Source organism: Apteryx mantelli, chromosome 4 (assembly GCF_036417845.1).
Source record: "Apteryx mantelli isolate bAptMan1 chromosome 4, bAptMan1.hap1, whole genome shotgun sequence".
Classification (NCBI taxonomy): domain Eukaryota; kingdom Metazoa; phylum Chordata; class Aves; order Apterygiformes; family Apterygidae; genus Apteryx; species Apteryx mantelli.
The window spans coordinates 50,608,910-50,631,808 of NC_089981.1; the positions used below are offsets into that span (position 1 = coordinate 50,608,910).

Below are 22,899 nucleotides of genomic sequence, written 5' to 3' on the forward strand. Positions count from 1 at the left end.
AAGATTTTATTTTGGAGTGAGTTTCTGATATAATTTCCCCAAATGTAGTTCTGTCCTGAAGATGGTATGCCAGTGTACTACTTCCAATAGGGATTACTAATTAACTACCCCCCCCCCCAAAAAAAAAAAACCTACAAAAAAACTGGCAAGCCCCGTCCCTGTCCCCACTGCAGTAGAATTGAAGCCCTGGTCTTGTTGTTCACTTAATCTCAAACTGGTTTCTGTAAAGATTTTACTCTTTTCTTTTATTTCTGTAAAGCTCTTGTACCTGGGCTTTGATGGACTCGATATCTGATACATCTCCTTACAGTACTTGAATTATCTAAGAGGAGGAAGTGAATGGGCTGATGCTTGTCTACTATTGGACAAAGCTTTTGTTATTTTGCCCTTTGGTAAGTCAAGCCACAGTAAGCTGATTTGCTTCCAGGATGGAGGAAGAAATAAAACGTGCCCAGTGGTCATATCCACAATGAATGTTCAACTGTAGCAGTGATCTTTCACAGTCCAACTGCTGCATGATCAGCATTAGCTCCCCTCTTTGTAGCTGCCTGTTGACCTTATGGTTGTTGAAAGCAGTGATCATACAATAACAGTGAGGGAGATGTGCATAGCTGAGCAAAGGCCTATGGGGAAACAAATCTGTTACGAGGCTGTTGTATCCAAAGGTGGTTGAGTTCATCTGAAATGATCTGCCAAAGGATATTTTCAACACACAACTGCTGCAAAAATGTGTGACACTATTTCGAGAAAGGAAAAAAATGAAATTACATCAAGTTAGGCACAGTAGTGCCATTTCATGTGGGTCTGAGTTCCTCTGTCATTTTTCATTCTTTGGGTTCTTAAAGTAGTGGTCTTCTCATTTCTTTTCAACATAAACAAAATAAGAATAGGTATGGCTAAGCAGTGCGACTAAGGGAAAATCTCATATGAGTCCACATAAGAATTTGGGAGACTGGGGAAGAAACTTAAGTCTGTACAAGTAATTGGATGGCTATTTAATGACTTAGATGTTAGAATTAAACATTTCTGCAACAAATAAAATAACAAAAATGACATATTGCTCCCATTTACAATCCTTCTTTGTGTCACCCTCACCCACCCATCACTGTTGCTGCCACCTAGCTCTTGGACTGTGTAGGCATGTGATGGTGGCTATAATGAGACAGAGTACTACACAAAATAATGAATAGGGCTCTTGAGGGTGGGTGTAAGCAGTACGTGCCTGCAGGCACATCTTTTTGCTGGAGTTCTGTCCATGTTTTGACACAACCGTTTTCCTTGTACCTGAGTGTATTTTCTTTCAAAATCTTGGGTGGCAAAACATTCAACCCATGTGAGTGCTAATGTCACCAAAGACTAAAATAGAGCTACTGAAGTGCACTGGCACTTACAAGTATTCACTGCCAGATTTTTCAGGCCTTGTCAACTCTACATCATCAAGTTGCTGTGTTTAGGTCAGCAGAGTCTCTAGAGGAGATGCAGTGTGCGCCATACAGGCATTACCTCTGGCACTGTAATACCAATTCTCTAAGTGGCGTCTGGTTAACAGTAGCATAATTGTTCCCACCAGGGGTTTTGCTGGCACAGCAATGTTGTTTGCAGGGTATGAGTTTTGGTAGTTTGCAGTCAGGGTGCTGAGTGTACTAATGGTCTTTAATGTCTCTGACTGGCCTCACTTGGGGCCTCTGCCGACCTCCTCTGCCCATGGGTCCAGGAGCTCCATTTAAGCTCAGGCTTGGGCTCCTAGTCCTTTCCTGAGCTATGTTGTAAGTGTACCTGTCTCTGGCCCCCATCTCCTGCTACTCTTGACTGGACTTCCAGGCTGGATCCTGGGCCTGGTTCATTGCTTGCCTTATCTGGGACTGTCAGTGGACCCAGTTATCACCACTTGACTCTGGCCACCTTCTTCAGATGCTGTGGGAGTGCACACTGGTGGGTGAGGGTGCTGTGGCCTTGCCTCCCACCTCACCTTACTGTGGGGAGTAGTCTCCTCTTGCTGCTCCCTGACAGCTGTCATCTCTATGTACTGTGAACTGTGCCTTCAGAGAAAGAGAACGATACTAATTTCATGTATTGATGATGGGAGGGTGAGTTTATCACCACAACCTACCTGACTTTGGAGAGAGCTTTTTTTTTTTAATTCTAGTAATTACTTTATTATAGGCATTTGGGCATATTCAAGCTTTAGAATAATCTTATTTGAGGTATCTTTTTAATCAGTTTTCTTAAGTTTCTGGCAAATAAGTTTCTGATACTTTCTTCAGTTCTCTCAGCCTCTTTCAAAGCACCACAATCCACCCAAGCACGTGTTAGAAGCACAGTTAATGGTAGGTGTCTTTCAAACAGTTATCAAGCACTGATGAAGAGGAAAGCTTCAAAATACAACTCTAACTTCATAGAAAACATGACTTAAAGGATGTTACTTTATCACTGGTCAGTAGCACTGCCATTTTGTCATCTACCTAGAACTGTAGTAACTAAATAAAGAAAAGAAGGGCAGGTATCTAGTCACTAAAATTCTATATTGTTTTAGCTGGGGAAGAGTTATATGAAAGTTAAATGTGAAGCTATCAATCATCTATCAAGTCAGAGATGCATCCTGCTGTACCACAGACAGCAGAACCAACTTCTTTTGTTTCCCACAGTAGGGATCCTGGTCTTCCAGCCTGCTCCCTTCCGTATTTCTTCCTGTATGCTCTCAATACTCACGGAGTAAACTGAGCTCCCCTTGCTCCCCACTTAATGACTGTGAACTGTTCACAGCAGGATTGAGGTTCATTAGCTAATAGATATCTGTTCTTGTGTGCCAGGCTTATGGAGTAGCATCATGCACAGGCAAATGACTTAGAGTGAACTGTAAGCTGCATGATACAAGAGACCGTCACAGGAGATATATATATATATATATATATATATATATATACACACACACACATATTTTTTTGGTAATTTCTCTTCTTAAAGAAAAAAAAATCCGGACTGGGGGAGGGAGCAGGAGGTTGCTGATACAGCTATCGACATGAAATGTCAGGGTGGGGGGATTTGGGTTGTTAACTATTGTGGTGGTGCTGTGACGTAAGCTTGCTTTCCTTGCTGTTCTGTCATTGTTGACTTTGGCCTTTCAAGTCAGAATGTTTTTTTTATTGTGTGCTCTCTGCTAAATAAATTAGGAATATAAACAGTAGATTAGAAGAAGCTGAAGGTGATACAGCCAGAAAATTTTGGTATGCTAGGCTGTGCATACTATTGTGTGTAGTGGACAGGAGCCCCTTTCCTCTACCATCATATATAATAATGTGGTATTTTTACTCTGGGTGATAGCTCTGTAATGGTTCCCTCCACCCCAATGTTCTGCTTTTGCATGATAAGAGTCAACTTTTAGCACAAGGCAAAGGAATATCCCATTCAGCTCTGCAGTATGTAGACAAACCTAATCTTTTCTCTAGGTTGAGAAATCAGAAAAAGATTATATGACAGTATTTTGCTGCCTTGTCACTTAGTTTTGACAGTAAGATGAGATGAGGAGCCATTTTCTACTAGTTCTTTGTTACTAGCAATTGGATCAGTGTGGATTAAAGTTTATTTTTCCCCACTTGCTCCTTCCCCTTGTTGGCTGGCCCACTGGAGAGTGAGAATGCAACTTTGTCTGACCAAGCTGTCCAAAAGTGTGTGGCTGAAAAACAAAATACCCCTACTGAAACAAACAAGCAAAAAATTCCTGACAGTGTTACTGCTTTCCAGGGAGAGTTTGTGTTTGTGGGATAGCAGAGGATAATGTAATGTGTCTTTTTGGCTCTGCTCGTGTGATATGAGAAGGATAGGGGACCAAAACAGTAGCTGTTAATTCTGTTGGGGAAAAAGAAGTTTCTTAATTTCCCTTGTGAAAACTTTCCTGCTGTGAAAGTAATCTACCTGTTTGAACTATTTTTTTCATGCATAGTGGAGACAGTAGTGTAGTGCTAGATGAATAATGACAGGTGTCTTACTGAGGTTTTATTAAGTGACAAACTTAGAACCTCAGTAAAGTTTCATCATGTTTATGTTAGTGATCAGATTGAAAGATCCAGTGGAGAAGATGGTTGTTATCCATTTATGTGGGATAGAGGAGTGTGTTTGGAGAAAGGGTAGATGGGTCTGAGAACTATGAAGAAAATGAAAGGAAGAGATACAAATGGGTACATTTTGGCAAAAAGGAGGAGATCCAGACAAATTAGTGTTTCATGATTAATCTGACAGAACAAAAAAATGTTGCAATAGGAATGAGTTGGATTAAACAGAATGAAAAATACATCAATACTGTAATTATTTGCATTGGAACATGAGAGTAAGTTGAGAATATTCCTAAATCAAGGTTTGCTTAACAACATGAAACTTACTACAATGGCTAAGAAGCAGGAGTGAATGCTGACAATATTTTTGTGGTTTAAATAGTCCTTCTTAAGGGTTTTCTTAAAATGTAGGCAGACTTTTTACATACAAGTATATTGACAGGTATATTGACAGCTTCATACCCCTCTCTTTACCTCGTCATGGTGCATTGTGTATCCGATCTCACATCTTTGATAGATGTATGAACAATGAAAATGCAGCTGTTTAATATCTGAAAACTAGGCCCTATCTGCATTAAGGTTTCATGCATTTAAGAAAGATATTTACCATCAGCTGTTCAATTGATTCAGTGATCACTAAGTTGAGTGGCGCAAGATGCAATAAATTATAACCTCTAGTTGTCATTTTGAGCCTAGGAACAGTATCCATTTGACTTAGTGTTCCACCACCAAGACAGTTAACCTATAGTTCTGAAAACTTCAGTTTAAAATTTTCAGAGCACTGAAATAATCTTGTTAAAATGAGTAAAATTTTACCAGATGGCTGTTTCACATCTGGTGTTTCAGGTTTTGTAGTGTTGAGGAGTTTCTTTAATTGAAATTGCTTATTTATACCAGATCTTGAGAGAGATTCATATGGTCTAAATTTGGGCACTTAATGTAGATGTGCTTCTAATCAAGGGATGTTCCTGTAGAGAGGCATTCAGACCATCTAAGTTTGACTCATGCTTGGAATCCCCTTCTGGAGAAGCTTTATTTTCCCTCTGACTATGCTGGGAGCCTAGGTAGACTTGCTTTCTAAGTTACTGTGAATTCTGTTTTATCCCAGCTAATTTCCACTGTAATCATTCGTAAGGATGGACAAGGGGGGAAGGGAAGAGGTCTGCCTTTTGAACATGTGAAGGTATGGTAGATGTTCATCTGTTTCATGTATGCAAGATGGAATTTTATCTCTATAGAAATGTTGGTCACTTGCCTCCAGGGAGGAGGCAATTCTAAAACTGCTGGTTCCCCTTCTACCTGGACACAGACTAATCCTAGATACATTTAGTCCCAATCCTAAACGTGCTAGTGAAAACTAAGGTGAAACTCCAACTTTGGAACTGTCCTTAAAGGTCTCATTAGACCAACCTCAGTCTTAACTCTACTGGCCTTCTAGTAAATAATCCTGTATTGTCTAGTGCCCCATGGAGCAGGCCTCTGTAATGATTTGTGACAACAAGGCAGAACTGGAAGGTCCAGTACTAGCATCTCTGTGAAGGTTGAAGATTATACAGTACCTTAGAAATCTTAAGTTGTGTTTTGTGTTGCTTTAAATACTAAGGCAGGTTATGTCTTTTCACTACAACCTAATGATAGAATCCCTTGTGGAATAGGATGGGACAGGAGGAAGGGCTGACTAACCAGTGTCAGAAGCTGTTGTCAATAATATTTCTGTGAATCCATTTTCTGTGAAAATCTTGATTTTAAACAAGAAAAACTATGAATTGGCCCTGACTATAGGGAAAAAAAACCTCATTTTTCTTGATGTCGCTAATACACAGTTTTGTCTTATGAAACTGCAAATCATTCCCTTGGGGATCTGTTATCACTGGCATCTGTGTACTTCTCAAGACTTGCTTACTTTCAGCAAGGCTGACATTTCATTCTGTCAGAAGCATACTAGACATGAATGCACATATGGAATGATACTTAAACTAGAGAAGGTAAACTGGCTTCACTTGACCTCAAGAAGTGTATTTCCATCACTCAGAAATAACTCTGCTAGAAAAGCTGCTAGCTCAGGTCACAAACAAGGATAAATCAGGAGGATCCAGGGCTCATCATCAGCACTTTCTCCCCTTCTCACTAAGAAAGCATCTTTACTTGGCACCAGCCCTGCATGAATTAACTTCCCATCATTCTTTGTGCAGATTTCTGAGACTGGAATGATAAACTCTGGTCATACCAGGAGAGTCTCTAATGATATTTCTGTTTCAGCATGTAGTATTGCCTACTAACGGAGGAGTATTAGACCTGGTGAAAGCTCTGATTAATGGCTGCCATTCAGAGATTGGCAGAACATACTGAAGGTGCTCTTCACAAGCTTTATCAATCTACTTCAGCTCTGGCTTCTTAACTTTTCCTTCAATTGTCAAAGCAACTAACTCAAATGATATCTTAAACACCTGGGTTTGTTTTTGTGGAAATCGTACTCTTCAGCATTACTGTGGTTCCAAAAGGGTAAATGCCAGGACGTGTTGGCCAAGGATGATTTTCTGATAACGTGGAGCTTGGCTGCCAAGTTCCCTCATGGCACAAAGGCAAATTAAAGGATGCAATTAAGGAAGGCTGGCTAGTAGCTGGGATGACCTTACAGGCTGCAATAAATGTCCTGAATGCTGCAGTTAGTGCTGTGAACATGATGGTAATTGTCCATTGGAGTATCACAGTCCCAAGCACAGGGCATCTTAAACCTTCAGAGAGTGGATTATCGGTTGTGGCCTATAGCTCTGAACTACTCAGTGAGAGGACTGGAAATGCAAACCACAAAATGCTGTTTTTCTTCTTTGTTGCAGGAAATTGTTTTATGCTGAGCAGAAGCCAAAAGCAGCATACAGCTGGGTACCCTGTGCCAAAAAGTACCAGAGATGTAGCAGTGACAAGTTTTCCCATCTCTGGATATATGCAGTTTTTTGACTTGCTGTCATGTCTGACAGGATAACTAAGAACTGTACCAGACTCAGTTGATCAAATGGTCCTTGGATTCTGCCTTATACTGTTCTACCAGTCAGTCTGTCTCGTCTTCAAACTGGTAAATGTTGGGTCATTGCCTATGGTTACCTAACCCAGCCCTTTGTTTATACATTGCCTGCTTCTTTCTCTGTACTTCAGGAAACTTTCTCACATGAGACTGACATAAAAATATCCTTGATGATTTATGCAAGGCACAGAAGACATTCTTAAAGAATAGAGGGGAAGTTCACAAGACATCTTCATTTCAATGAAAGACTGCTCTTCATAATAATGTAGATAAGAAGAGGCCCAGTCATTACCAGTAAATGGTTTTGTCGCCGAGACTCCTCATGGTATAAAGTTCTTACTAAATTCCTAGCAGTGGAAATTATACATCTAAATCATGTGTGCCTATATCCAGATGACTGCCTGATCTAGGGCAGGTCTGTCTCACTAGAAGATACCAAGGCAGATTGGATTACATTCCTTCATATTCCAAGTGTGGAAGAGCTGTCTTGCTATGCAGAAACCATTTGAGCTGTAATTCCTGATTGGCAAATCTTTATGTCCTGGAGGACAAGTTCCACGTCTTTCAGGAATATATAAAAAAATGTATGTGAGCCCTTAGACCTTTTGGATTATTAGTTCTGTCAGCACTCAGGTTCATAATGCCCCTTACCTCATCTTGCTAACAACTTTTAATGCTAGTTTAAGCAAGCATGTTTTGCTTTTTCACTTGCAGTGAGCAAAGATCGTGCTATTGATGATTTGCTGCTCATCAGCTGAACTTCATAATGTTGTTTTGCTGTAGCAATTGGATCCTTAAAGCTGTCTGAATGTGCTTGTCATACCCAGTTTGCTTCACCAGTCCCTTTTGCATGCCTCCAATTGGTTTCCCCTACCCCCATGTTACTTAAGATCAGCTTTCAGCCACTGCATGGAGGCAGGAAAAAGATTGTTTTGTGTTACAAGCAGTAGCATGTAACATACCTTCATCTACAACTTGACTGACTCTGTGCATGCACATAAGAAAAGACTTTTTGTATGGGCCCTGCTGGAAGAGGGAAGTGGTGATTGACCGCTAAGAAGCTGACGCAGGTTCTGCATGTTCCTGCTGATTCAGCTCATTCTTCTCCAGCTGCCTGAAAACTAGGCCTAGGATTTTTGCTGCCGACCAATTTCTCTCTTTAAGGATGGGAATGGGAAAGATTTTAAATTAAATTTTCCACCTTTTTTTTTTAACCTCTTTGTCTCATGCAAATCTTTTAAATCAGCAGACCAGAATGCCAAGGATTAATCCCTTGGTAGATTAGCTGGATTTTTGGATTTTTGGTATAGGTGCTTTGTCCTTGTGTCTGAATTTTATTAGACTGATTTTTTAAAAATAGCTTTGTTTATCATCTGGCCGCTGTTCTGTCCTGAGTGATCGGATCCATTAGAAGATGGAAAGATGTGTTAACTCTAACTGCTGTTAGTGTAGGAAGTATGTTGCTAATTTGTGTTATATATTGTGCTAGACTCCACAGAGTGCAGAAAAAATAGTTTTTGCAGGAGAGAATTTACAATTAAAGCAGTAAACATGATAGACGATAGCTGGTTATAGATAAAGCTCGCAAGAAGATGAGACCATATTGATCAGCATGACAGGTAAAGTGCATTTTCAGCATTTTAGCAACCTGGATTGGGTGCTTTTAGGCATCACCATAAAAGATTTTTAAAGGGGAAACTGAAAAGTTGAAATTTCAGCTATTTTGGGGATTCTTCATTCAAACAGGAATGAACACAGGGAGAGTCAAGAGGCTTTCGACTGGAAAATCTGACAAGTTCCTAGTTGAAAAAAGTCAGTTGTCTTCTATTGACTGAGACAAGGTGAACTGAGATGGATGCAGGAAAGAGAGATGATTCTGAAAAATATTTCTTTTACAATTTTGGGTTGCAGGATTATTATCCCAAGCAGTTATAACAAGGAAATAGAAGGGGAGCCTAGGATGTAATTCAGGAATCAAGGACTTGCAATAAATCCAGTTCTTTCATTGTACTTCTCTGTTGTCTTTTGTCATTGTAATTTATCTCACTTAGGCCACATCTGAAAAAAAAAAAGTTCACGGGTACAAAAGATCTGTGTAAGTACTAATTATTTTGTTAGATCTTAACACAAAGGTAATGAGATTTAAATAATCTCTTGCCAGGAAGGTATATGCAACCCAACTGTAATATCTGGCTCCCTGTCTTGCTATTGAGACGATTCAGACAGGATATGATTTGCCTTGTGAAGAACAAATTTGCTTGTCACTTGTTGTGCTTCTGGAGGGGAACAAAAGAAAACCAAAGCACCCTTGCTCTTTTGTTTCAAAGTTTCACTTTACCTTTTCTGCTTCACTGTATCTCTATGTTAAATTTAAATGCAGTGATACATAAATACATTAAATTATATTTTTTCTGCCAGTTCTGTAGGTAAAGTGGGTAGATGGTAGAACAAATAACTTAGAGCCTGTATATCCTAGGAAGCTTTTCAACCCCTTACAATCAATGATAGACTTTCTTTTTTCAGTTAATAATTCTTCAGCTGCTAGAAAGAAGAAAAAAGAAAAAAATAGGTTAGGAAGAAGAGGGATAAAGGTAGCCTACTTATGTACCTTCATTTCCTGGGGTGATTCTGTTCTGTATTGAAGTGTGAGTCTAGAAGCGTATATGCTCTTTCCTAAGAGACAAGAATTTTAGTTCTACATCGCTTTCACTTTACTGCTGTCAGAAAGCTTCAAAGAGAGGGGTCACTTCAGCATCTCTCAATACTAGCCAACTTCTGTTTTCAGTAAAGAAATAGTGTTTGTATTTTTCTGTGGAGCAGGAACTTAGGCCTCAAGCTCCTCCTTCGTCATAATGTTCAGGAAAATGAAACATTCAGTAATATTAGAAAGGAATTTTGCAAAAGAAGCAAGAACCCAGACCTTAACCGTAAGTCTAGTTTACTCATAACTTGTGTTAGCCCACAAAAACCTTTAACAAAATAATATATTATGATTTGTGAAGTCTTATAGATGGGGTTGCTCTCTTATGAATTTTCAGAGAAAATCCAGTTTAAGCTTAATACAATAAATAGAATATGTAAACATTTAGACTTGTATTACATATTATGCGAAAGGCTTCAAATCACCATTCATCATTTTTATTTCATGGGACTTCCTGTTTTGGTTATTGAAGGGGAGGTATGCGTTGGGAATGCATAGCAAATTTTTTGAGTGTAAGAATTTTTTGCAAAACAGTCACATTAGTTCTCAACTTACACTTCTTAGAATCTTTTCAAGGACTGTTTGCTGAAAATGATCCTGAAAATAATTCGTATATGTACTATACTTATTGTGGTCCTTTTGCATTTTATAGGTACCATTATTGTATATAATTATTTTCTTGCTTTCTAAGAACCTGAGTCTGTAAAAACATTAAAAACAGAGTAGCTGCATAATGATGATATATAAGTAGCTTGATGCCATTTGATGTCAAGTCATTGGAGTAATGATGATGCAAATTTTTTTCATTGCAACCCTTTACAAAGTCACTGAAAATAGTTTCACAGGCTTATGGCTACTTTAGTTGTAGAAGTTTAGTAGCCTATTATACTCTGTGGCTTGATCTTACATTACCCTACAACTTGTGTGGTCATTTTACATCAAGATAAAAGGGTTAATAAGGTGCTGCTAAAGCAGAATGGCTACTTCTGACATCTGCTTTACATTCATTTCACTGTGGTGTGACTGGCTGGGTGAAGAGGAATGTGTGCCTTATACCAAAGGATTCTTGAGTTCTGTCTCAAGCTCTTTTTAAGTTATTGCAAGGACTTTTTTGTCATTGCAACACAGTAGAAACTTCGGCAGCTTAACTAAAAAAATAAAATAAATGGTTTTTAATGATGGGAGAAGGAGTCAATAACATGGTGGTATTTCCAAAGTCTTGGATTGGGCATGCTATTACTGATTATCAATCATTTTTTAAAAAGTTGGGACTTAAAATCTGTTTGTAGAACTTCCACTCCTAATACATTTAAGTGAGGAGTACATCCAGCCTATGAGCATATCTGGGTTAAAAAAAAAAAAGTCCTCAAGCAGTTCAAGACAAAGGTGCTATAACTGGCTTGTTGAGAGAGGACTAATTAAGAAATGTCTCCCTTTATCTGGTTTTCTAGAAGTTACAGTGGTTCACTTCCTCTTAGCAAAGAATTATTATATAGAATGACACTAGGCAGTACATTAAATAGTTATTATCTATTTGTTCTCTGGGGCTTGATATTTTGGTTAAAATTAGAGTTATATGCTAGACAGCTGTTCACTTATCAGATGACAGGATCAGCTTGAAATAACTTCATGTGGTGTGTTTGAATAACCAAAAATCAGGGAGAATCTGGGAAATTGCCTCTCTTACGAGGAGGATCTGTTTTGCCTGAATTCTAGCCTCACTCTGCATACCTTTTATTTCCCCCCTCCCCCCCCCCCCTTTTCTCCAGTACTGATACTTGAAAAGGTGGAAAATGGAGATCTGAGCAACAAGATATTGAAGATCACGGATTTCGGCTTGGCCAGGGAATGGCATAAAACTACCAAAATGAGTGCAGCTGGGACATATGCCTGGATGGCTCCTGAGGTCATCCGCTCCTCCATGTTCTCCAAAGGCAGCGATGTGTGGAGGTATTGATTTGGCATTAAGTGATTGGAAACTAAAGGGTAACTATATGTGCCAGGAAAGCTATCTTATGCTTAAAAATGAGTAACGATGAACCAAATATGAAAATTCTTGGCTTAAGGAAGCTTTATCTGCTGGCTTTACATCTGCCAGATTCTCAGCCTACTCTGAGACTAATTGTAAACCTTTGCTTTGTAGAAAGTGGTGGGCCAGCTCATGCATGCCTCTAAATTCTTGTTGTTCTGTAAACCCATATTCAGTTTATCCTAGGATTTGTAATACCTGTCCCTCTATATTACCTAAAACAAACGTTCTGTGCTATTTGGTATTGGCTGACTCAATCAAAGGCCATAAGAACAAGCTGAGAAGCACTTACAGTTGCTGCTTTTTTACTATTTCTCCAAGAGTAGTCGGATCATTTTATGTTCTGCTGGTAATCTGTGTTATATACTCTGTACCTAATCAAATTCTCTCTGCAAGTTTCAGCATGAATGTGATGTTTTTCACTTTTGTACTAAGTTTGTGAATTATTTCCACCCTTCCAGTCTTTGGCATAAGATAGGAAATCTCTTCTGTAGCTGAACCTGAGTAGGTAATCTGTAAGTAATTATTTGCATGTATATATTGTCATTTCCATTCAGGCACTAGGATTTCTGAGAATAGAAGCTATTTTGGTGGGAATGGATGTAAAGATTGGCCCACAGACTTACAAAAATTGACTCTGAATGTGACTCTTGCAAGTGAATTGGTAAATCCAGAATCCGGTAGATAGCTCTAGGAAAATGAGCTATCTAGATGGTATGTAATGTAGAATTAGTACTGAACATCTGGAACAGACAAGTAAACAGAATTTCAGTTTTCTTGTGGGGAGAGAGGTATTGAAATGTCAAGGTGACTGGATCTTTAGAACAGTAAGATTGTGTAGTTGGTCAGTGGTGCTCCCACACAGAGCATGCATACTGTGAACTCTGTCAAGATAAAGAAATATCCCAGCTGGTAGAATTATTTGGCTGTTATGGCAGAGATCTGGTGTGAGGGTTCTTATTTTCCTTATCTGGTTTTGTTGAATAGATAATATATTACTTTGTGGTAAGTCTGTGAACTTATATTTTGCACATGGTGGTAGTCAGCATGGATAAAATTCAGACACTATAATTAAACTACAGAGGTTTACCTTATTTATCTGAGAGAGGAATTGTGTAAGAGGTAGGCTTTTTTTTCTGGGTGAAATCTGGCAAAAATGAAAACCTCAGTCATGCATATTTTCCAGTGTTGACAGTACTGGCTTGAACACAGCATGCCAAACTTGAACCTCAGTTTCCTCTTCTCTGAAATAGTGCTAGAATGACTGTGGCGGGGGGAGCGATTCCTCTCTAATTGTAACCCAGACATGCTGAACAGATCAGTAGATGTTCTGTACCAGTATGATTCGGCATCATTTTGAAAGAGAGATGACCTACTAGACTGGCTGATGATTTTCATGAAGGTAGCTCAGGAATCTTTATAACTGTGCAAAAATATCAGTGTGGTCATTGACTTAAAGACTGTAAATCACTTCAAAATCTTTGGTAGTTTTTCAGACTATTATAATTCTGTTTTAAGATTAGGGAATGACTTTCCTTTTTCATTATGGTTACCACCTTTCCTTGAGAATAGGGTGAATTTCTCTAAGTGTTCTTCCTTAAACAAAGCATCATCACTGTTAAGAGCTATGTTATATTGTCTCTCTATAAGCCTTCTCTCTGTGGTGGCCAAAACCTTGGGTCATACCTAAAATAAGCTGAACAGAACACTGTGTCTGAGGCATGCATGCAGAGGAAAATGCTTGCTGGTGCAGTCCCTACTAGTGTGTCAATGTTTGAAAGCACTGGATTTTACAAGAGCAGTTGTGGACAACTATAAGAAATCCTGTCCCCACTCAAGAATGCAACTGAAGTTCTTAACAGGATGAACTTTTTTAATCCTATTAGATATACCCCTCCTCTTGTCCACTTTAAACTCTTGGTTAATCGCTGGAGTTAAGGGATCTTTTTGCCTGATAAACAACCTTCCAGTTAGTCTGTGCAGCATCAACAGAATTGGCTGTGTCTGTCCCTAACATTCACAAACCTTTTTATTCCAACATCTTTTCTAAAAAGCATGTTAGAATAATACTGCAAGAGGTCCCGGCTGAAGTGTTGCCCAGCCCTTTAACAAACATCTTATTCCACTTGTGTTCTTGCTGCACAAATAAACAAATAGCTGCTGGAAAAGATGCTTGCCAGGACTGTTATTTCCCGAGTCAGTCTTTTATCCCAGCATAAATAACCACTTCATGCAATTCCTTTCCAAAATGTATCAAGCTCCATTTTAAAATCTGTTCTTTTTTTTGCCCCATTCTGTTGGAGGGTTGGCAAAGAACTTAATAGGCTGAGGAATGCTCCGGCCACTTCTGTCCATCACCAGGGCCTTGACCAGTGCAAAGCTTGCTGATAATAACAGTACTTAGCACTTTCTGCTAGAGTAAATTTGTTGTTATGAATTGTGTTGTAGTGCACCTGGGTGTTTTAGGCCTACAGCTGAAGCTCTGTGCATATATTGCACAGAGTAGAAAGAAGATACTTTTTCATTTGAAAATGTCAGACCCATTCTATTAGTCTAATAATGTGTTTGAGAAGAGAGTTAGGAATTTGTTTTGGATTTACAGGAGTGAAATCGAAGCGCAGATATTGCAGCTTATCCAATATTGCACAGCTAACATTAGTAGGCATATAATCCAAATTCCCCTGTCATTTTACTGCTTAAATGTATTTCTTGTTTGCTTTCCACTTCATTTTTCTCTTGTGCTGCTTAAAAGAAAATCTTTTTCATGTTATTGTTATGATTGGTATGCAGAAGCTAAGGCCACCATGCAACCTTCATCTAATTTCCTCAGTTTAGATGCTCATAAGACACATCTACTCTGAGACCAGTGAAATAGCTAGGAATTAAATTTTCATTTAGGAACAAAATATCAGAACTACTTAAAACTATCTGATTAGCAGATCAAGATATTTCAGCCTTTTGGTGGTGTAGAAACTTCAGTCATTAGAATATTTCATTTGAATCAAGCGTTGGCAAGCACTTTCATCCACAACTGACCACTTGCAGGCTTCTGTAGACATTTGCCTCTACAGACACAGAGGAAACACTGGTGAGACTTCGGTTCCTGGCTGATAAGTGTTGACTAGCAATACTGACAGAAACTGTTGTGGGAGAAGCATACACAGTAACTGACTGTTTTGACATAAGCAGGAGATGTTAGTTTCTGGAGCTGCCAGTCCAATAACATGCAAAATACAAAGTGTTAATCACCATTAAAAATATGAAGAAGTTCAATCTTTTTTGGCAAAAATGATCTTCTGGTTTCTATTGTTGCCAGGATCCCCTTCTTGGACAGATGGTTCCTTTCTTACGCAAAGTCATAAACCTCAGGAGATGGTTAAGAGGAAGCCAAGGTACAAATGCCATTGAACAATAACAGTGAGAAGGGAAATGAGTTTGTTCTTTTTCTTTCTTTCTTTGTAAGTTCACAGCATTACAGGGGAGGTGGCAAAATCACATGTGAAATCCTGCAGACCTCCAGCCTCCCTCTCCCTGAAAATCCAGTGAGTAGGATTGAACCTGATGTTAAATGGCTTAAAGGATTACTGGATCACTGGGAGATGGCTAGTTATGCATATAGGTGTCAGTTGACTTGGACACATGGTCTGTATCACATGGTTCCTACTGTAACTGAAGTCCAAAAATTACTACCATTTGCTGGAAAAATAAATGAGCTTCACCAGATTTTCTTCCTCCCTGTTGAGAATGAGAAGAGCCCCTTGATTCTTTCCTCATGCTCCTTTTTTGTATGTCTCTTCTACTTCTGGCTTTTTGCTTTGTAGTTCCCAGTCCCCTGCTTGAGAGTTAACAGAAAACACTCTTTTCAGCACCTCTCTTGCTGTTTATTCACTTAGGATGGTGGATGTTTAATGCCACAAAGCAGTGCTTTCTTCACTAGTTCTCTGGAAGCAGTATTCTCAGCCTTGGACTGTCAGTGTGTGAGGAAGAGGTGGCATTAGGTTTGGTGTCAGAAACAAAGTGATCTTTTCTGCAATATGTACTTTTCCTGTCATGTTAGAAGAAACACAGATCTGTCCACTTTGTCTTTTGAAAATTATCTTGCAGAAGTGTTCTGAGCGTATCAACAGGGCTTTTTTAACCATTTCATTAAGAGAAATAACTAATCCATGCTTTATGCTGAACTAGTGGTAAAATAATAACATCTCTTTGGCAATTTGTCCTACCTTTTGATATCAAAACTTGCATCCAAACTGAAGGGTAATATGAACAATCAAATTTAAACATGACAAATATATATTTGATCCAATATTCATTTTCTGTGTGTACATCTTATGTATGAATCCTAGGAGGTCAAAAAGAAAATGGGAAATCCTTAAAATCCTGCTTTTTTTTTCTTTAGAAATGAGGATATTGATGTAGTAAGAAATTCAGGAACTTGTTGGAAAGAAATAATCAATGGGATAATATCAAAAGTATGAATTATATAGGAAAAACGAAAAGGTTGCATAGATGAAGAAATGATACTTCATGTTTAAACTACCTGTGTCAGCAGGGAAGATAGAATCTCTAGTGACTGAAACTCCACATCTAAATAGGAAAAATATAGTATTAAGACTGATTGTCCAACTAGGATGGCAACAGTTACAGTGAAATATTAAGGGCTTGTTGGGGCAGGGGAAGAGAAATTTCAAGAGTGCAAGATATGATAATAAAAATTTTGATTACCCCCCAAATGGATAAGGGCAAATGTTACTTTGAGACATGAAGAAGGAGATTAATCTTTTAGCTTCAAAAATGACTGTTTCATGGAACAGCTATTCAGGGAGCTTTTAAGAGGAGAAGCAGTTTTTCATTTGGTCTTCAGCCATGCGTAGGATGTTTTCAACATACTGCTGTATAACAGTGGTCAAAGTATACTTAGATTAAATATCTTTGCAAGATCAATTAAAGATCATTACAGAGGTGTTTAATCTAAAGGAGAGGAATGAGAACATTAAAGAATTTAGTTAAAAGCAAAAGAAAGGGGTACACAACACAATGACAGACAGCATTGATATCATTTAAAGACACCACATTAAAGCTCAGAACAAATGTGTAGGAAAAACTTTAAAAGAAAAAAAAAAACAGTAGAGGAGACTACTAGAAATGAAGACATCCTTCAAAAAGTTGAAATTGTATCCAAATGAGGAAAATAAGGCATAGACTTAAGTGCTGGAAAGCTATGTGTGAGGAACATTTTGCAAAAAACACAAAAACAATTAAATTGCTTTCAAATATAGCACAGGTGAAAAACCTGCTGAAGAACCTAAGGCCAAGAGGTGATCAAGATGTAAAAGTGCAAAGAAGATAAGGCTGTAGCAGAAAAGCTTTAGTAAGTTATTTGCAATGTATCTGCTAGAATGGAGTACAAAGAGGCTCTTTGGTTGAAACTTTTTTTTTAAAGGGGAACAAGTTGGAGGATGTCTCTGACTGAAGTACTGTCAGAAGAGGTGTTAAAACCAACTGATAAAATGAACGATAACAAATCATTGGGATTTATGGTAACACCCAAGAATACTAAAGGAAGGCAAAGGAGAAATAGCTGAGTTAATAGCTGTGGTGTGTAACCTGTTGCTTAAAGCTACCTTAATACCAGAGAAATGGAAGGTGACAAACATGATGCCAATTTTTAAAAGAGCTTCCTGGGGTATCAGTAAGTCTGATTTCCATTTATACAGAGTGGTAGAAACAGTAATAAAGAGTGAAACTGGTAGACATATGAACATATATGGAGGATAGTCAGCTTCTGTAGAAGGAAATCATGCCTTGTGAACCTATGAGACTTCTTGAAGGAGTGTCAGCGAGTATGTGGACAAGTGGTAATATTGCTTATAACATATTTGGTTTTCTAAAAACTTTCAACAAAGTCAAAAGCTTTTAAAGAAAGTAAATTGATGTGGGAAGAGAGGGAAAGTCTATGGTTTCCCATCAGTTAGTCAATTCTCAGTCTACTAACAGAATAAATCAGTTTTCTTGGTGGGAAATTCTGTGTCCAATATATTGGTAAGCGACTTGGAAAGGGGATAAATGTTTAGATAACAACATTTGCTGATGATACAAAGTTATTCAGAATAGGAAAAACAAATCTACTGCAGGGACCTGAGGAAAAGTTTTGCTCTGTTGAATGATAAAATTTAATAATAATGCGAAGTAGTGCACATGGGAGAAAAAATTTCACATGTACAATGACAGGCTCTAAGTTTTACTATTATGGTTCAGGAAAAAAATACTGGAGTTATTGTGGGTAACAGCTCATTCTGCAAGGAGTCAGAAAGGCAAGTGTAAAATTGGGAATTAATAGGAAAGAAATAAAGAAACAAAACAGGAAATACGGTGCCTCTTCCTGCAGCCTAAACTTTGTGGTTTTGGTCCTTCCAACTCAAAAATGTTAAAATGGAATGAGAAAGGGTACAAAAGATGTCAAGGTCAGTCAAAAGTATGAAATGGCTTCTGTTCAAGAAAAGATTAACTAGATTAGGACTTTTGGGGCTTGAAAGAAGATGACTTGGCAGGATGTCATGGGAGCCATGGGAGCCTGTAAAATTGTGGATGGCATGGAGGAAGCTAACAGGGAACATATGTTCACTCTTTCTTGTATTACAAGAAATACAGGGGAAAGAACAAATGAAGTTATCAGGTGGCAAGTTCAAAACAAATAATTGGAAGTATTTTTTTCCCTCAATGCATAATTAAATTGTGGAACTCGCTACCGCAGAATGTAGAGGAGGGCAAATGGGTTCCAAAGAGGATAAGACAGATCAGTGGAAGAAAAACTTGTCAGGCTACTAAATATGAAGAAGCCATCTCTGGCTCAGGATTCCTCGAAGCAGAGAGAATATTCTGGGGCTCTGTTGTCTGTCATGTTCATACTGCTACTCACTGCCAAAGGCAAGATAGAAGGCTTGAAAGGACCTTGGTCTGACTGAGCAGAAATGGTGAGTTTTAATTTTGCTGCAGGTTCAGGGCAAAGGAAGAAGAGCTAGACGTATATTGTGATCTGCTGATGCTGGAATTGTTTTTGCAATGAAACAGGAGAAGCAGGCTATTTTATTAGAATTTGAAGCTCGAAGGGATGTGCCCTTTAACCTGTATGCCTCTGGCTCATAAAACTGGATAATGTTATAATAATTGACAGTCTACTAAGGCTAAGGTATTGACCTCTGCCAGGATATCAGTATTTACCTTTTTATTATCTTACGCCTATTAAATGAGCATCCTGATGGACTCTGTGTTTCAGTGGAGAATGAAGTGTTTAGCACCCAAGGTATTTTTGGGTTGCTTCTGAATAGATGTTTAAATGTTTAGATTATGAATGGTACATCAGTGTATGTGTGGCTCGCTGTGGTTACCTGATAAAACACAAACCATTGTTCTGAACCAGAACATGTCTGACTGATTTAAGAAATTTAACGCTCCCTGAAGCTAATACGTCTGCTTGTCTATGTATAAAGTTAAGGTTGGCATTACATTATAATCCTGAAGCAGAACATGGGGAATGGTGGGGGGAAGGCGGGGAACAGAAAACCCCACTTCTATCAGCTCTGCTTCTGGGACTGAAGTTACTATATCAGCATCTGATTATCTCTGTTACTATTACAACTAGAAATTTATTTTCTGGGGCTACTTTTTTCTCTGATCACATCATAAACAGTTCTTTCCAGTTATCAGCACAAATCTTTGAAAACCAGTTGACTGCGGTACCTTGGAGGTTTCAGTCTGCTATCTACTACTATATTTGTCTGTATTACGTGTACAAAAATCCGTGTACTATTTAAAAACTGCATACGTGTGTGTGTGCATATGTGTGTGTATATATACTTAGTCTGTATTTATATATATTTTTAGTGTGTATATATATGTATATAAAAGGTTCTGGAGCTATTTCTTTAATTTGATAGTTTAGATTTTATGAAATATCTTAAGAACAACATAATTCGAAATGGATTTTCACTTATTTTTAAAAATCAAAAAACACAAAAAGCCCTTCAGGTTTTTGAGACAGTTTCACTGGGTTCTCATTTGAAGCTTGCTGAACCAGGTACAAGAATTATGTTAGAATTTTTTGAGTTGTTCCCAGTTTCCAGAGAGAAAATGCTTGTTACCCAAGAGGTGATAATGATGTCTTATTTCACACCTTGCAAGACCTTTTGAATGTTGACATAGGTTTTAATAGCTCAAAATTGTTTTAAATTGCTTAACTTCTGGTATTTGCTATTGACCCCTTCAGAGTTATAGAAATCCCGAAGTTAGAAATGATTCTGGTAGACCCCACATTCTCCCTGTGGGGCAAAAAAGGGAAAAAAAATGGGAAGTAGGACTGCCAAGTCTCTCAGAGCCATACAGTTGGCTTCTTTCTCACAGTCCTTCCCTGCTAGGCTTGCATTTCACCCATTTGCAGCATGGCGCTGCAGCCTCTCTCCTATTCAGTGCCCCGACGTACCTGATACTAGCTGATTGCGGACTCGTGCACAGATAGAGGTAGCTAGCAGGCCACAGAAAGTGGAAAAAGGTCTTGTGCTGTGGTGCAGCTGAAGGTCTGCCACCCTCCAGTGTCCTGTGCGTTTTTACTGTAATCAAACCTTGCAACTTGTGGCCTGGCATATGGGGTTGTTGAGAGAAGGAGCTTGAGCTGTCTGTGGAAGTATGACAAATCTGTCAATTTATTTACAGGTAACTGAAAACGTGTCATCTAGACACCCAGCCTGATCCCAGTGTTGCAGCTCTATTAGAGCATAATATAATAATGGAGCAGGAGATAGGTCTCTTGGTTTCTACCAGAGGTCACCTAGCCATATGAAGTGTTTGCAGATCTGTGACTTGTCAGCTGTGATACTCTCCGTTAGGCTTCCAAGTGGGATATGCCATTGTTTATCCTTCAAGGTTTAGTTGCATGGTGTGAAAAAGATGGGAAGTTCCTCTTGTTTTAAAAATAATAGCACAGCATGTTGCAAGTGTAGAATTAACTAAGCAAACAAACACCCCCCTTCTTCCCCCCCCGCCAAAAAAAAAAACCACCAAAAAACAAAAAGCAAGGGCTGTGTTCTGTATTTGAAATGTTTCAGGTCTTCTGAAACAAATTGCCAAAACAATTATCACAGGCTAGGAATTTGAAAATGAAAATGACAGATGACTACAAATCATGAGAACTGTGCCTTCATAGAAGTCATTTTAAATACTTAATCACTTTCTTGATTTTGCCAACTCAGATTTGTAACAAAAATCTCTTAAAATTTATATTTTTGGAGAATGTGTATATTTGAAGATCCAGATGATATGAATATGTTGGAATGTATATATTGATTGATATTTTGCACAGCAATATACTAAGACTGAATGAAGAAAGAGGAAAGAAAGTTGTACAGGTCCACACAGATGACTTTACTGAATGTTCTATTTTTTGAAAAGTTGTTTGAGAAACTGAAACTCTTGCAATTCTTTTTCATTAAAATGAAATATATTAAGTAGCTTTACTTTTAAAAATTAATATATTTCTACCTGATTGGCAATGTCCTTTTTACACTTAGGTGGTTTACTGGATCACGTCTTAAATTCAGGAAAATGGGGTTACCATGTTCTGTGAAAAAAACTTTCTAGAGTCTTGTAGAAGTTGCCTAAAGAAACACAGAAGGCAGGACTGACTGCTTTAGGCGTAGAATTAAGTCAGTTTTTGAGTAGTCAGAAAAATAATTACAATGCATTTCTGTGCATTAATTCGTTTTGTTATTTAGAGGCTAAGATGTTCAGCTGAGATGAATATTTATCTGGAATTTTCTTGGACAGGAAATAAGACAAAAGTCTTATTACTTTGTTTTTAAACCTAAACAAAGTCAGAATTTTCAGAAAAATAAAATTTTTCTATGCAGTGTAGGCTTAAGAATGACTAATTTGGGGGAGGGGGGAATGCTAATAATGAATTCTTCCTTTTTGTTGACTACAGGATTCAAGAGGAAGAATCTGCCATATAATCATTTTTGTAAAAACAAAACAACCTCTCCCCCAAGCACTCACTGTTTGCAGCTGAATATGCAAAAATCCTGTTTATATTGCATGATACTCACCTGATACATTCAAATTCAAAATCAGGAATGGAGGGCTGGGGGGGGTTGGGTACCATGTGACCGATACTATTTCAGCAGAGTTATTTGATGATGATGTGCTAGCAGTTAAAAAGGGGAAGCTGACACCTAGCTTGTTGCACATAAATACTCAAGTGACCTTCTCTGATCTGCCCCACCATTTAAGCAATTCTTACTTTTACTCTGATAAGAAGCTAATAGAGTTCCTTCCCTGTGATATAGTCAAATATTAACCACAGAGAGTGCAGACAGGTTAGCTGTCTGGTTCATTGAGAACATGCATTGAAAATGTATTTTTCAAGTAAATCTGTTCTAAAAACTTTATTATTTAAAATTTTTGGACATATCAGCTTGGATATCAGTACCCTTCCACAAAATTTCAAACTAAGCCCTGGACTTATTGTGGATCTTCAATTATTGTAAAATGCAGGTAAAATAAGGCATTTTTCCAGCTTGACAGCCATGATGAGCTTGTCCAGAAAACAGGAGTTTTTTGAGTATACCAGACTTGCCCTGATAGGTTTGTCTGCTTTTTTGTTACTTAACAAAGCATGTGTTAAAGTCAAGCACTTATTCTCTTTTCCATTTCCTTCCTGATAGCTATGGCGTGTTGCTTTGGGAACTGCTAACAGGCGAGGTACCATTCCGAGGAATTGATGGTCTTGCAGTAGCATATGGTGTTGCCATGAATAAACTTGCCCTTCCAATCCCTTCTACATGTCCAGAGCCTTTTGCCAAACTCATGGAAGGTAAGACAGCTGTAGTGTGAGTACAGTCTGTGCTATTTCTTGAGTGCTGTGTAGCATTGCCTCCTTGTGTTGATTTTGATACGTAAGAGCACAGATTTCTCAGATGGCTTCTTTCAGTGGCACAAGTTGTTTTGGGACCTCTCCATGGCATTGTGCTGTGACGCATTAGTCTTGTAATAGAATGACTGTAAAAGAAGTTCTCCTGCCTTTTCTTGTTTGCTTGTTTTTGTTTTT

General features: G+C 38.4%; 1 protein-coding gene across 1 annotated transcript in view; it reads left to right on the forward strand.

Annotated features, from left to right (window-relative positions):
* Nucleotides 1-22,899, forward strand: part of MAP3K9 (mitogen-activated protein kinase kinase kinase 9) — a 55,522-nt gene that overhangs the window by 16,170 nt on the left and 16,453 nt on the right. The window contains exons 3-4 of the mRNA XM_067295565.1: nucleotides 11,542-11,722; nucleotides 22,517-22,665. Coding sequence (XP_067151666.1) covers nucleotides 11,542-11,722; nucleotides 22,517-22,665 — 330 coding nt within the window. The remainder of the gene's footprint in view (nucleotides 1-11,541; nucleotides 11,723-22,516; nucleotides 22,666-22,899) is intronic.